The 14,134-nt window shown below is 36.9% G+C and overlaps 1 protein-coding gene across 1 annotated transcript; it reads right to left on the reverse strand.

Moving 5' to 3' along the window:
• LOC138935154 (uncharacterized) lies at positions 1–810 on the reverse strand. The gene is made up of 2 exons (XM_070299581.1): positions 588–810; positions 1–191 (listed from the first exon to the last, which is right to left on the reverse strand). The coding sequence occupies exons 1-2, from the start codon at positions 808–810 to the stop codon at positions 1–3; spliced, it is 414 nt and encodes a 137-aa protein (XP_070155682.1).
• Positions 811–14,134: the final 13,324 nt, after the last annotated feature.

Genomic DNA, 14,134 nt, shown 5'->3' on the forward strand with positions numbered 1-14,134 from the left:
TTATAACTCGTATTCGTAAAATCCGCCGGCGACTGGATTTTCGCGCGAATCTTCGAGTACATAGGTCGCGGGATTAGTTTTCTGTACTTTAACGATCTTAAACACTTCGATCGACCAATTTGGCGTATAACCTTTGTCAAAGATGGTCTTGACTTTACTCACGCGTACCGGATCGCCTACTTTGAATCTAACTAGTACCGCAATCTTTACGTTGCTGTATACCGTATTTAAAAGTTTTGGATCGGCGATCGCGGGGATAACATCGATAGATCTCATACCGATAGTGCGATGTTTTCGCGCATTGTACTCTCTAACGAGCCGGGACAACGCGTCGATCCACATGTAATTTCCATTAAGCGTAAACATTTTCAATATATTGCTCTTTAACGTTCGGTTGAATCGTTCCACGACCGAGGCTTTCATGACAGAGTACGTCGAATAATAATTAATGCGATGTTTATTCACGAGTTTCTGTACATTTGCGTTGTAAAATTCTTTTCCTCTGTCGGTTTGAAAATTTTTCGGACATCTTCCATCGCCTCGAATTATCTTTGCGATAGCGTCAGCCATCTCGTTTCCACTCTTACTCTTGAGCGGTACAGCCGACGCATACTTGCTCAACACATCGATAACTGTGGGTATGTAATTGTTGCCTTTGTTGAATTGTGCATATGGACGCATCTCGACCATGTCCGCCTGCCACAGATCATCGAATCCGCGTACTATGACACGTCTACGTGGGAAATTTTTTCTCACTGTCGCGTGTAATTCCTCCACGAGTAGCTGTTTTTCAGAGGTCTTTCGCGGCATATTTGATCGAGGCATAATTCGCAATAATGAGATAATTCCATCATTTTTTATATATTCTTTATATCTTTCTTCTCCTGCGCTGAATTAGATGTAGTCTGTGCGTGAGTTGGATATCAAAGCATTTTCTGTATCTCGTCCATCATTATTTGTAGCGTCTGCATTCGTCTCAAGCGTGATTATTTTTTTCTCAAGTTTTTCCAATCTATCTTTTAAAAGCTTGACACGTATTTTCTCGTATTGTTTGTTTGCGGCATCAGTATCATCTTCCGGTTGCGCTACGCGTCGTATTTTGCGCGACCTTGCATCAAAGCCGGAGGCAGTCTGACACAGAGCATTATCACGCACGTAATTTCTTAGTAATCCATTCCATTGATAGTATGAGTTGTTCGGTGTTTCCAACGATAATCCCAATTTATTAATCGACATTTCGATACAAACGATATTGACAGACTGACTCGTTTCGTCGACGCATAGTTTAATTTATAATAAGACCAACTTCGCAAAGTTCCTCGATAATTGATACTATTTCATTGTCGTGGGCATTGTTGCCGGCTTGACGCGAAGCTTCCAGCAATCGCAAGCGATCTACAAACTCGTTGGGATCATTCCAATGAACGTAATCGATCTTATTATCGTTTAACGTCATAGCGCATGGTATGTTTATAGCTCTTCCAGCTTTTTTGGTAGAGATTAATGGCGCTATTATATTTTTATACTTGTATCCCTTGTTACTTAATACTGGATTACACATATCATTGTCACGTCTATGCGCATTAATATATTTATACATTGCCAATAATATATTTTTGTGTTTAATTTTATCATCTTCAGTGTATATGTCACCGTCAGACACTCTCTTGAAAATCAACTCGTAGAGACCTGGTGTTCTCACGTATCTCACTCCACCGATAATTATATTGTCATCTTTATCCACATCAAAAATTTTATCACCCATCATCATTCCTTCGTTGCGAAATTTAACACCATATACATAATCCATATTGTTATCTTTATCTTGACTCAAAATAGCTCCTACATATTTTTGCCCTAGTGGGCCCAAGTATGCGCGCAATGTACTTTGACCCTCGGACGTTTGTAATAAATGTTGAACCGACGTCACAAGCGTTTCAGGCGTGGTTTCGAAAATTTCTTCCACAGACGGAGACGGTCTTTCGTGCAATATTTGACTTGGTTGTACATCTTTTATCGGAGTAGAAGTAACAACATTCGATAATTGTTTCATTCGCTTACGTTTTGATTGATTTGGAGTAGAAGTTATTAGCGAATCGTTCAATGATATATTTGATCGTGTTCGCTTTGTTCCATATTTTGACTCTTTTCAGATGCTTGTTTTCGAGCAAACTCAATAGGTCGATTTTCGCTTCATTAGATTCCATATTGATTGTATTTTCGACAAGTTGTTTTAGAGGTTTGATAATTGGTTTAAAATGCCTTTCCAATACGACGTCTTCCTCCATTTGACCAGTTTTTAAAGAACGATATTTTTTGCGAATTGATTCGCTCGTTTTCACAATCTCTTTCGCAATTTTTTCACGATCGTCATTGTCAATCGTAGTTATCATGTTGCGCGCGGACGAAAAATTTTCGACGTTGCTCGATCGATGTATCAATAGCGATTAACCACTTTACGGTATTGCAAAATCGTTAATTCTTTTCGATATCGTCCATTAGTCTGTAAACTGTCTTTATCAATCACTACAAATCCATACTTGTGTTGCCAACATTTCTGACAGAATGCGCGAAAATCGTCGTAAGACATGTCAGTATTTACATGATCGTTCTATTCATGTTTCAAGTTTGTACCATCTTGTTTAAATAAAATCAGTAAATTTGCATTGTCCCGTACGAGATGCTTGGATATCTTGGCATACGTTTGACAAAGATAGAAACAGTCGACGCTCGAGTATCGACCCATTGCAAAGTCTCTTTTATCGTATCTTGCTTATCGCACGCCACGTCAAAGATAAAAATGGAATTCGGAAGCGCCTCGCTCGGTGGAATAACATCACTATTATTAGAGTAAAATAACCAATTTCATCGATCGGTAATAACAAATTTTCCAAGTATCGATATTTCGGTTGTTGAAGCGATTTCGAGTACACATTTCGACATATTCTCGAAACGTACACCGTGTGGATTTTCTATTAAACTTATCAACACGTTAGTCTTACCGCAATTCAAAGGACCGCAAATGATATCGCGTATAGTAATCGGCAGCATGTTTCCGAGCTTGTGTATTTCTTTCTCGGACGTTACTCGTGTTTTATCGTCAAAATTTGTGACTTTGATTGTCGTCGCTTGTCGCACGAACCGCATGTTTGCTCTCGCGAATCTCGAATCAGATTTTTGGAAAATGAGTCATCGGGGCCCTAATTATAGAGGTGCACCGGATCAAAATCGATCACTCTCAAAAATGTTTCTTCTTCTATCGGTTAACAGCGATGTTCTCGAGCTTACCACCGAGCAGTTACAGATTATCCCCAAGACTGTTTTACTGCGAGACTTTGGTAGCTACGTTGGAACAATTGTGGGACAAGCTTCCCGAACGTATAAAAGCTGACTCAGAGGTTCGACAGTATCGTCGATGTATGCGTCATTATAATTTACCGTGGCAGCAAACATATACATATCGACGTTCCAGCACCGTTAATAAAAAATTGTGGCAAATGCCGACAAAAATTATAAGAGATAGCGGTTTGTTAAATCGTACGATAAACGCACTTCCTATCGAATTACATATTCCAGGATATTCAGTTTTGCCGACCGGGAACTCATTTAGAAACACGATTGGCTAGAGGCGATCGGGGTATCAATCCCTTGGATGCCGCGTGTCGCGAGCACGACATAGCTTATTCCCGAAGCAACGATCTCCGTCAACGGCACGTTGTGGATAATATACTCGCCACGAAGCGCGAACACGTATTACTGCGAGAGATTCAATTCTTGGCGAATGAGCGGTCGCTACAGCTGTTTGGACCGCTATGAAAGCAAGGACAAAATTCGGTATGGGGATGAAAACCAAAAAATCATCGATGAAGAGAAAGACTGTAAAAAACGAATACTTCCTATAGCGAAGCGCGATGGTATCTTACCAATTTTACCATTATTGAGAGTTCTCGGTTCGTTGGCTGGCGAAGCAACGGGAATCGCGAAGGCGGTAAACGATAGCAAGGTGACGCAACGTCAGCTCGAAGAAATGCAACGTCATAATCGCGCCATGGAAGGTCACGGACTTTATCTTGCCACATATAAACGTGGACGAGGGTTCTCAACAGCGGCTAAGAAAAAAAAACCGTCAAAATAACGATAAAAATGCCTGCCGGTATAACAATCAATGTACAATTGGAATAACTTGCAAGACGTATGCGTATACCATTTTTTAGAGGCGTTTTCATTTGCAATAATTTACCGATAAACGGTGTACGGCGAAATGAGAGTGCTATCGTCAATTTGGATGATGTCGATGGTTCTGGTACTCATTGGATAGCGTATGCAAAGGAGATCGTATAGTATATTTCGATAGTTTTGGACGGTCGACCGCCCAAGGAATTAGTGCGATATTTTGGACAGAATGTTGCACATATAGAACACAATCACACGGCCTATCAAAATTATAATCAAAGTATTTGTGGATAATTGTGTTTACGATTTCTTCAAACAGTCGATGATCGATATGAATTTAAAGCTTGACAATTCAGCGTCGCGACTCAGTATTTGTTCGACGGTTTTCCAGCATGTCACTCATACTTACGTTGAATGGCAAGAGTAGCGTTCTTGCTGTAAGCTACTTTCCGGCTATAGATTTAAACGATGACGATTATGAGCTTGGTTTAACGGACTTTGAAATTTATCATACGATATCAAACGTGAATTCTTGGAATAATAAATTTTATTTTGATAACGACGACAAGAAAATTATGATTCCCGAGGGATCGTATGAATTACACGCTATAAACGAATATCTCCAACGTGCAATTTTACTACATCGACGTGTAGTTGGTTCCAACGATATTGTTGATAACGAGGATGTCGCGCGAGAGGAGAATGAAGATGATATCGAAGAACACGGCCAATATCCAATAACGCTTCGCGCTAATCATAATACGCTAAAGAGTGAAATCAAATGTGTCTATAGAATAAATTTTAATAAACCAGACAACGTTGGATCATTGTTGGGATTCTCGTCGAATCGTATATTACAGCCTCGGAAACGAATCGGATGTACCGATAAATATTATTAGCGTAAATATTATTCGTATAGAATGCAGCGTAACCACTGGCGCGTACAGCAATGACAAGCGCGTACACACGATACATGAATTTTCACCGAGCATGCCGCCAGAATATAAGATATCGGAAACGCCAGCACAGATCATTTATCTACCGATTGTTGCACGGAGCAATACTGATTTAACGATATGCATTGTTGATCAAGAAGGATATTTGCTCGTTTTTCGAGGAGAGAAAATTAAGATTGCATATACGGCGGCGGTAAAAATAATAACGTGCGACAAATGAAATTCTTGTGTTGAACGAAAGCACGGAGCACGCGAGAGACAATATCTTTACGAGGGACAATATTTTTGCAAGAAAGCGAGTGGCTGCAGTATCGGGTGACAATAATCAGATATCCGGCTAAAAAGAAGCTCTGCGCGTTGAATCGCGAATTTTTAAGATCATTGGGATTCGTCGTACGAAATACTTGAACAATATGATTGACATCTTGAATATCGGAGGCGAGCCGATCATTCACGATCGTATCGTCAAGATTGAGACTCATACGTACAATCCATACGCCAACACAATGCTTGGATATGGCGACGAGATACGGATACCGATACAACATCAAGATTTGTACACAGTGCCGTGTGAAAGTTTTCTATACGTTGAGGGTGCATAAAATAGATGAAGGGGCGAGAATGGTATTGGGAAACAATTGTGTCGCGTTTATGTTTGATGAACTTCGATATGAACTCAACGGTATGGAGATTGATCGCAACAGAAATGTTGGAATAACTTCCACGATTAAAAACTATATCTCTCTAACAACCGAGAAAGGTAAAATCTTGAGGAATGCTACGTGGAATATGTCGCATAATGCTGTTGTAGCTTACTTCAACTTTTGCGTGCCGCTAAACATACTATTGGATTTTTGCGAAGATTATAAGCGAATTGTGTTTAACGCTCGTCACGAATTAATTTTGATACGTTCGCGCAACGACAACAATTGCATATTTGGAAATGCTTTGACTGAAGCTGATATCGAATTATTCAAGATACAATGGCGCATATAATATTGAGCGAGGTCAATAAACTATCCTTGCTGCGCGCGTTGGAAAGCAGGCGATACTTGAATATCAGTTTTCGCTCTTGGGATCTAAATGAATTTCCTCTATTGCATAATACGACCAAGCATTCGTGGACCGTGAAAGCCGCCTCTCAGCTGGAGAAGCCGTGATACGTGATCTTTGCGCTGCAGACTGGCAGAAAAAATGCTGTGTCAAAAGATATTACTACATTCGACGACTGTAAATTGACCAACGTCAAACTCTATCTAAACTCGAAATTTTATCCCTACGATGATTTGAATTTAAATTTCGATAAAAATAGATTCGCCCTCTTGTACGATATGTACTCCCGTTTTCGCAAATATTATTACGGATGTGATAATGATGATGTGCTATTAAAATTTCTACATTGCGTTCCTCTCGCGGTTATTGACTGGCCGCGACAAAACGAATCTGTCAAAAATTTCACCGTGGATGTGAGGTTAGAGTTTGAATGCAAAAAAGATATACCGCTAAACACTACCGCCTATTGTCTCATCTTGCACGATCGCGTTGTCGAATATTGCCCATTGACTAACGTAGTTCGTTTTTACGAAGATCAACAAATATCCTCCCCAATGTCAAAATATATATAAAGATTGAAATTTTGACGGTCGATAGCAGTCATAGATCATTCTTGCAATCGTACAGTAATATTATCAGCATGATCGCACCAACGTTTGTGGATCTGCAAGGATTCATTGTCGGGCGAAACTTTGTCGTGAAGGAAGTAGCGATACTGAGAAACGGATTTGTTCTCTCTCATTACTTTTTTGCAAGTCCTGTACCATGGCGTGCGCTTACAAAATCTGAGAGATGTCAAGCTTCATGGCTAATCAGGCATCACCATGGACTTCAATGGGAGGATGGAAACGTTCCATACAGCTTCGCTAGACGATTGATTATGAGAGCTGTGATGAGTGCGACGAAAGAGGAAGATGGAGCATCTCCTATCGTGTACGTTAAAGGACAAACGAGAATGGCTGACCGATATACTTGACGATGATGCGAGAAACGACGTTATTATCGAAATTTTGGATGCAGACTATGAAGATATCACTTCGTTAAATAAGCTAGATGTTACTAATACTATGCGCTGTGAAAAACATTTAAAAAATTGCGCTTTACAAAATGTATTTAAAATATTCAATTGGTAGACGAATCATCATAAGGATTCACCCAAAAATTATTTAGAATAAACTATTGTTAAAATATATTTTTATTTTTTTTTATTCTTTCCTTTTCCTTTTTCTTATCCCAGTATTCGAATATCAAATTTCAGTATGTGACGTTAAATAGCGGTGTCAGCCGCCTTATCAGGCTACAGATGTTACATTTCAGTACATGGACATAGACTTTAAATATTTGAATAGCGTATAAATAATTGTTTCTGCCGTTCAATAGTCGTTTATAGCTATTCAATAGTCGTTCAAAGCCGTTCGATAGCCGTTTGATAGTCGTTCGATAGTCGTTCATAGCCGTTCAAAACTGTTCGATAATCGTTCTATAGTCGTTCAAAGCCGTTCAATAGCTGTTCGATAGTAGTTCAAAGCCGTTCAAAGCTGTTCAAAGCTGTTCAAAACTGTTCGATAGTGGTTTACATATTACAATAATACATTATTCATAGTTAAAAACTTTAGATAATTGTTCGTAGGTACGTGCTTACTTTTGTCTTCTTATCATGTACAGAAGGTAAGCGTTCTTTGTAAGTGATACATCCCCTCTCTAAAATGTTCTAGACAATGTCTATTCCGTTGTGTCCGTCGCAAAGTGTTAAACTATCTAACAGTCTAGTGTCGTTAAAGCAAAAGTTAATAATAATGCCGTCGTTAATAGAATTAATATTACAACGAGGACGGTTGAACGCGTCATGGTGGATGCATGATTTGGTGATGGGGCTGCTCAGAGCCCTGTTAAATCTAGTTGTGTTTCAAAGAGTAAGTAATATTTCCGCATATTTTACGATGTATTAATTATTTATAACATATATTATAATATATTATAATTTTATTTTATAGTACAATAGTAAGAGCGACATAGATTCCCGGATTCTTAAGAGGATGCCGGATTACAGAACGCGAATATTCGTTATTTTGCAAAATCTTTTTGTTGATTATAGATATCAACAAATCCTTTTCCATAATTAAAGTATACATAATAACGGAGTGCGGAGTTCACGATTTCATATGAAAAGTGAAAAAAAATGAGAAAATTACAGTGTTGTTATCGGCTTCTGCGTCAACATTTACTTCATATAACAAATTTGTAATCTACACGTGCCTAATCAGTAAACTCCGCACTCGGCATTTCATCAAAGAGTATAAGTGAACTTAGAGAAGTGAGTTTAGAAGCTTTATAAAAAAGATTTTGCAAAATAAAATTTTCGTGCATATGTGTGTGTGCGAGATGGAGGCTCAAGAGTAAAACAGAGCAGTAGATTAGTTGCGTGATGTCGCGATAGACAGAGCTGCAATCGTACTTGACAAAGACAGACATAATCCTACTATCTTCGTCTCTTTCATGTATGTAGAATAATATACATGTATGCAAAGTACGCACTAATATTATTGCCGTTTCTCTATATCTTTTTTCTTTTAATCATACACTCTGTCTCTTTCTAATCGCTCGCTCACTATGTACTACGTATTGTTTCATGCTCTTCGCATATTCACTGTACGTTCACTCGCGGTTCTCTCTCTCTCTCTCTCTCTCTCTCTCTCTCTCTCTCCTTTTGTTCATTCATTATTCTTTCATCCCATTATTATATTTTTGTATTTGTTCAACATTTATTCTTCTCTCTCTACACGTAAATAAATAAATAAATAAATCTATTTATTTTTATTTTTTACAGCATAAATGAGATATACAATATAAGCTATTTTCTTTTTTTATTTTCTTATAGTTAAATATAACACATATGCATACAAAAATATACATATACATACACATACACATGTATAATACTTTTTTTATTTACAAAATACACAATGTTTTATTTATGCTCTATAAGTGAATGAATTAATTTATTATTGTGTAGGAAAACAAAAATAAAAAGAATAAAAATTAAACAAATAAAAGAATATAATAATGGGAATGAATAAATACAATAAAGAACAAACAGAAAAAGAGAAAGAGAGAGAGAAAGAGAAAGAGAAAGAGAGAGAAAGAGACAGAGAAAGAAACAAAAAGAAAGACAGAGAGAGAAAGAAACAAGGAATTTAAATAAATTAAATATATTTAAAAAAAAACTATTTAAAAATTTGGTTTTGCGTGCGTGCGTGCGTGCGTGCGTGCGTGCGTGCCTGCGTGCGTGCATGTGTGTGTGTATGAACTTAATATATAAAACTTATACTAAAATTAATATAAAACTTAAAATTAATAAACTTAAAATTAATAAAAATTAATAAATTTAAAATTAATAAAAATTAATAAACTTAAAATTAATAAAAATTAATAAACTTGAAATTAATAAAAATTAATAAACTTAAAATTAATAAAAATTAATAAACTTAAAATTAATATTATAAATTTCAAATAATCGCGGGCTAATAAGAGCCAGGACGCGGATAGTAGTGCGTTAGTTTCATAGAAAAATAAGTTTTCTATGAAACTGAATATGTGCACAGGGCACGAAATTTACTTGGTGCTATACCAAGATTTTTAAAAATAATCTCAACTCGAGATTTATAATAACTCCTCTTTATCCCCCTGGATAAACGAAGGCGAGAAAAAATATCGGGGCAAAGTCGCTGAATCGGGAATCTAACTCGAGTCTTTCGCTTGCCGGGCGACTGCTCTTACCTCTGAGCTATTCAGACCCCACACCACCGATACTTCTCATTCGCCTTATAATATCTATTACTAATAACGCTATCTTTCAGCCGGCGTAAACTAACAAATTTAGCCTCTTATTAGCCCGCGATTATTTGAAATTTGTAATGTCACATGAAAGCCTAATTTCTTAAAATTTGTTAAATAGTACAATAATACACCTAGACAAATTAGAAAATATATTAGACCATAACGGCAAATTATTAAATAATTAAATCATTATGTTCGAGAATATAATTCTCGTGAAGAAATAACCGAATATGTTACTGTCATCACCGCGATGATAATAGATTTGATTCGAGACGCGAATATCTTACGTATATACGCAAGGACACGATACATCCCGTACTAACACTTATCAACGATATTATAAGACACTTAAAAGAAACAGCTATTCAATTATCTCACGGCTTATATTTCCCTTTCGAAATCCGAAACGATGAATGGTTAGCATTAGAAAAATATGTTAACATAATTATGTGAAGGATCAATCATATTGTTATGCCTCCGGAGAGGCACGGTAGTTGGGATCGTTTGCCGGAAAGAATTTGGGAATTCAGACTCCGCCCGAGTAACTCACTGATTTTATTATAAAAGAAAATGACAGTTTTGTATTCGGAATAAATATACATATATCTGTTTTATTCATAAATTGGCTTGATTACAAAGTTCCCGCACGTTAGCTCGCGTCGCGTATCGCGATAGTGGATATCTTGGCATGCGCGTGTCTGGAATCGAGTTTCGATCGCGAGATTCATTCCTCGATCTTTCGTATTTCTTTCCGCCGACTGCGTGGCTTTAATTTAATAGCCGCCCGTAATTAGCGTTATTGACTGCCCGCTTGATAATTATGGTGACTGCCCGCGTAATGTTAATTAATGATAAAGACTGCCTGCCGCTTATTAGCGATGAGTCTTTTTATTATGTCCCCTTGGTTTCCCGGGAGGGGATCGTTTGGCGGCCGGGTCACGTGTCGTCGCTCGATTTTGGCGGCAAGACCCGGATGCAAGCTACAGAGTTCTAAATAGAACTTCTTTGCTTGCATTTTCGCAATTTCCTTACTCCGTTTGCCCTGATTTCCGTGTTTTCGCAATGGAGTGATTGCGCGGTCGCTTGGGCTTCGAGCGTGGCTTGCGTTGTCAGCGCTTCGCTCGGTCAACGCTCGTAACATGATCTGTATTCGGGTTTCACGTTGAGCAATGCCTTATCGTATAAAATAATATATATCTAAAATAATATATATCTATTAATTCGCGTATAGCCTTTTCGGGCTATAACAATATTTATTGTATTCCACTTTCCGCTAATTTCACAACCAGTGTATGATATAATAAAGGTAAAATCCCACACCTACTTACGACCACAAGAATATATCTACTCACGTGGAAATATGTAAGTAACGAAATAATAGTAATAATTTATATAATTATAAAAAATAAAAAAAGGAAAATAAAGCGACCATCGGTCAGAATATACGATAAAGAACCACGTATATCTTACGGACTCCCAAGACGCATAAAGCGTATTTATTTTGATTATTTATTTTGTTTTAATTAATAAAAATAATTATATTTTTTATGTACTCAAGATTGACTCGTTTGAGAAGAAAGCAATAATATATTTTTATTGATTATATTTATTTTACTGTACCTTCCCACTTACTACTCAAGTTTTTCGAAAATCTAGTAGCAGATTATAAAAGTATATATTTTCATATTTTCTGTATGTACAATCTCCATGTTTACAATATCTCACAGCTATTATTTTTTATGAATATGTGAAAATGTTTCAAAGCATTTATATTCTGATTTTTTATTTACAAATTGTATTCTTGAGTTTTTATTTTATATCTTATGAATGGAAAATCAGAATATATCATATTCTACCTTTACAACGACTTTATAAGAAATCGTTTCCCCTGTCGGATACCTTAAATTACAATGATTTTCATCAACCTTCCGACTAAGCCCCTCGACTAATCTCTCATTTAAAATAGAAATATCGGAACCCGTATCAATTTTGAACATACAAAATTTTCCGTCATTTTTTCCCCTATAACTAAACGAATTTTTCATAATCTTATTTACAGAAGAACATTTATAAGTCACTTTCGGGGCATTAACTTTGTTAGCCGAACTCGCCCCGAAAAGCTCGACTAAACCTTGTTTTCCTCGCTTCTTAAAGCGGGACATTCCGATCGAAAGTGTCCCTGTGCTCCACATTGCCAACACTCTTTGTTCTGCACAAAATTTCTTCGAGCTTTATTAAAATATTTACTTTTCTCAACATTTTTACTCTTCCATTTTCTTTGTATTTTTATTATTTTTGTCATACATAAATTTATTTTTTCCATTTTTAAATTTAAAATTATTTCTTTCATCTTCCTTTTTGTAAAAACTATTCTCCTGTATAACTCTAATTGCCATAGCCCTCTCTATAGCCAATTTTAAAGATGTTACATTTTCCAATTGAAGTGTGCGCTTAATAAATCCATCTGATAGCGCCGCGATAAATTGCGCGCAAGCAATTTTATCCCTTACTTCCTATGTACATTCGGGATAAGCAAATCGCGACAATCATTCTAAATCTGCGCCCAATGTCGCTAAATCCTCTGAATCTTTTTGCTTTCTATTGGAAAACTGGGTGTAATATGTTTGGGCTAAATATCCTTCCCCAAAACGCAATGCTAACCTCGATTTTAACTCTTCGAACTTTAAATCTTCAATTTCAAAAATTCCGTCCTATACGGAACGCGCCTTTTCCCTTAAGCATGATGCCAAAACAACCATTCTCACCGAATTAGACTATCCATTCGCTCGAGCTATCAGATGGAACTGAGTAAAGAATTCTCGCAAAGGGACACTTCCATCAAAGTTATCGGGTTTCAATTTATAACCACATTCATTTAAACTCAAATTTCCGTGTTCAGTATGTAAATCATTATTTCTATTATTAAAATTTCCGCGCTCAGTATGCCCCTCTCTATTATCTCTATTACAAGAATGACTTAGCTGGCTATGGCTATCGGTGTTTTCCAGCTGTCATATCCTCTCCTCCATTCCGCGAAGCATTTCCTCACGCTGTTGCAGCTGCGCCTCATGATCAGCTTGCTGCTGTAACCGTTCCTCTCGGAGCTGTCGAATCTCCCGCAACGCAGATTGGAGTGTGATCGCCTCTAATGTCGGTCCTGACGTTGTCGCTTCTGGAGAAGTTCGACGCGGAGTCGCAGCTCGTTTCCGCGTCACAACCCCAGATGTAAGATCTTGTTGCTGTTCCGACGCCATAGCTCGTTTTGCACTCTCTCAAAATTGTTACGTTGTCCAACTAGATCCCAGACGAGCCCCCAAAATGTTGCGTCCGCGGATCAGAATCGAAATAAATCGAATCACGCAAGACATAACCGGCACTCACACTCCGTGTCGTAAATAAGAACTCTTAGTTATGAAAAAGCAAGAACTTTAATGGAACAGAACTATATAACTATTCACAGAAATAGAGAACAGAGAATGTCGTTAATAATCTTAAACACGTCCGCGCGGATTGACATCCGTCATGAAACTCCTATGGCGACCGAAAATAACATGTCCGCCGTTGTTTAACAGCAAACTCCCCGGCAACGTGCTTAGAAACGATCTCTCGAAGACGGGCATAATCCAGGGATGCAACAATATGTTTAAATTATAGTTAAAATTATACATACAGTTAAATATTGTATGTTGATTAATAATAATAGTAGAATAATAGGTAACAGAGTGAACAAATACACAAGATGTAAGACAAGGGTGTCTGTTAGACTTGGTAACTTGCTTCTTTGTTACTATAATATCGATGATACTTCGTGTATCATATCAACGAGATAGAGAAATAGCACGATTGTCAATCCCTGTTTGACATTATTTTGTTAATGTAATTTACAAAAAAAGACAAATACAAAAGTTATTTATTTATTAATTACAATATGATAGTGAATAATAAATAGCATTAAAAATATATTGATATTAATATACAATATATTTGTGTACAATAATATAAAACCAGATATAACAAAATAAATTATTTTATAGAAATATAAAGCATGATTAGTAGAAGAAAAAGTAAACAATTACAACTTAACTTAACATAAACAATAACTTATTCTGAAATAA

Source organism: Polyergus mexicanus, unplaced genomic scaffold (genome assembly GCF_030449975.1).
Source record: "Polyergus mexicanus isolate NDT 795.1 unplaced genomic scaffold, iyPolMexi1.0 SCAF_7, whole genome shotgun sequence".
Classification (NCBI taxonomy): domain Eukaryota; kingdom Metazoa; phylum Arthropoda; class Insecta; order Hymenoptera; family Formicidae; genus Polyergus; species Polyergus mexicanus.

What these genes read in the sequence shown, in the direction of transcription:
- LOC138935154 (XM_070299581.1), bottom strand. Translation starts at nt 810, where the DNA reads ATGCCGCGAAAGACCTCTGAAAAACAGCTACTCGTGGAGGAATTACAC. An exon ending in GTCGGCTGTACCGCTCAAGA is followed by an intron (nt 192 to 587) that starts GTAAGAGTGGAA and finishes TTGCGGTACTAG; the next exon opens with TTAGATTCAAAGTAGGCGAT.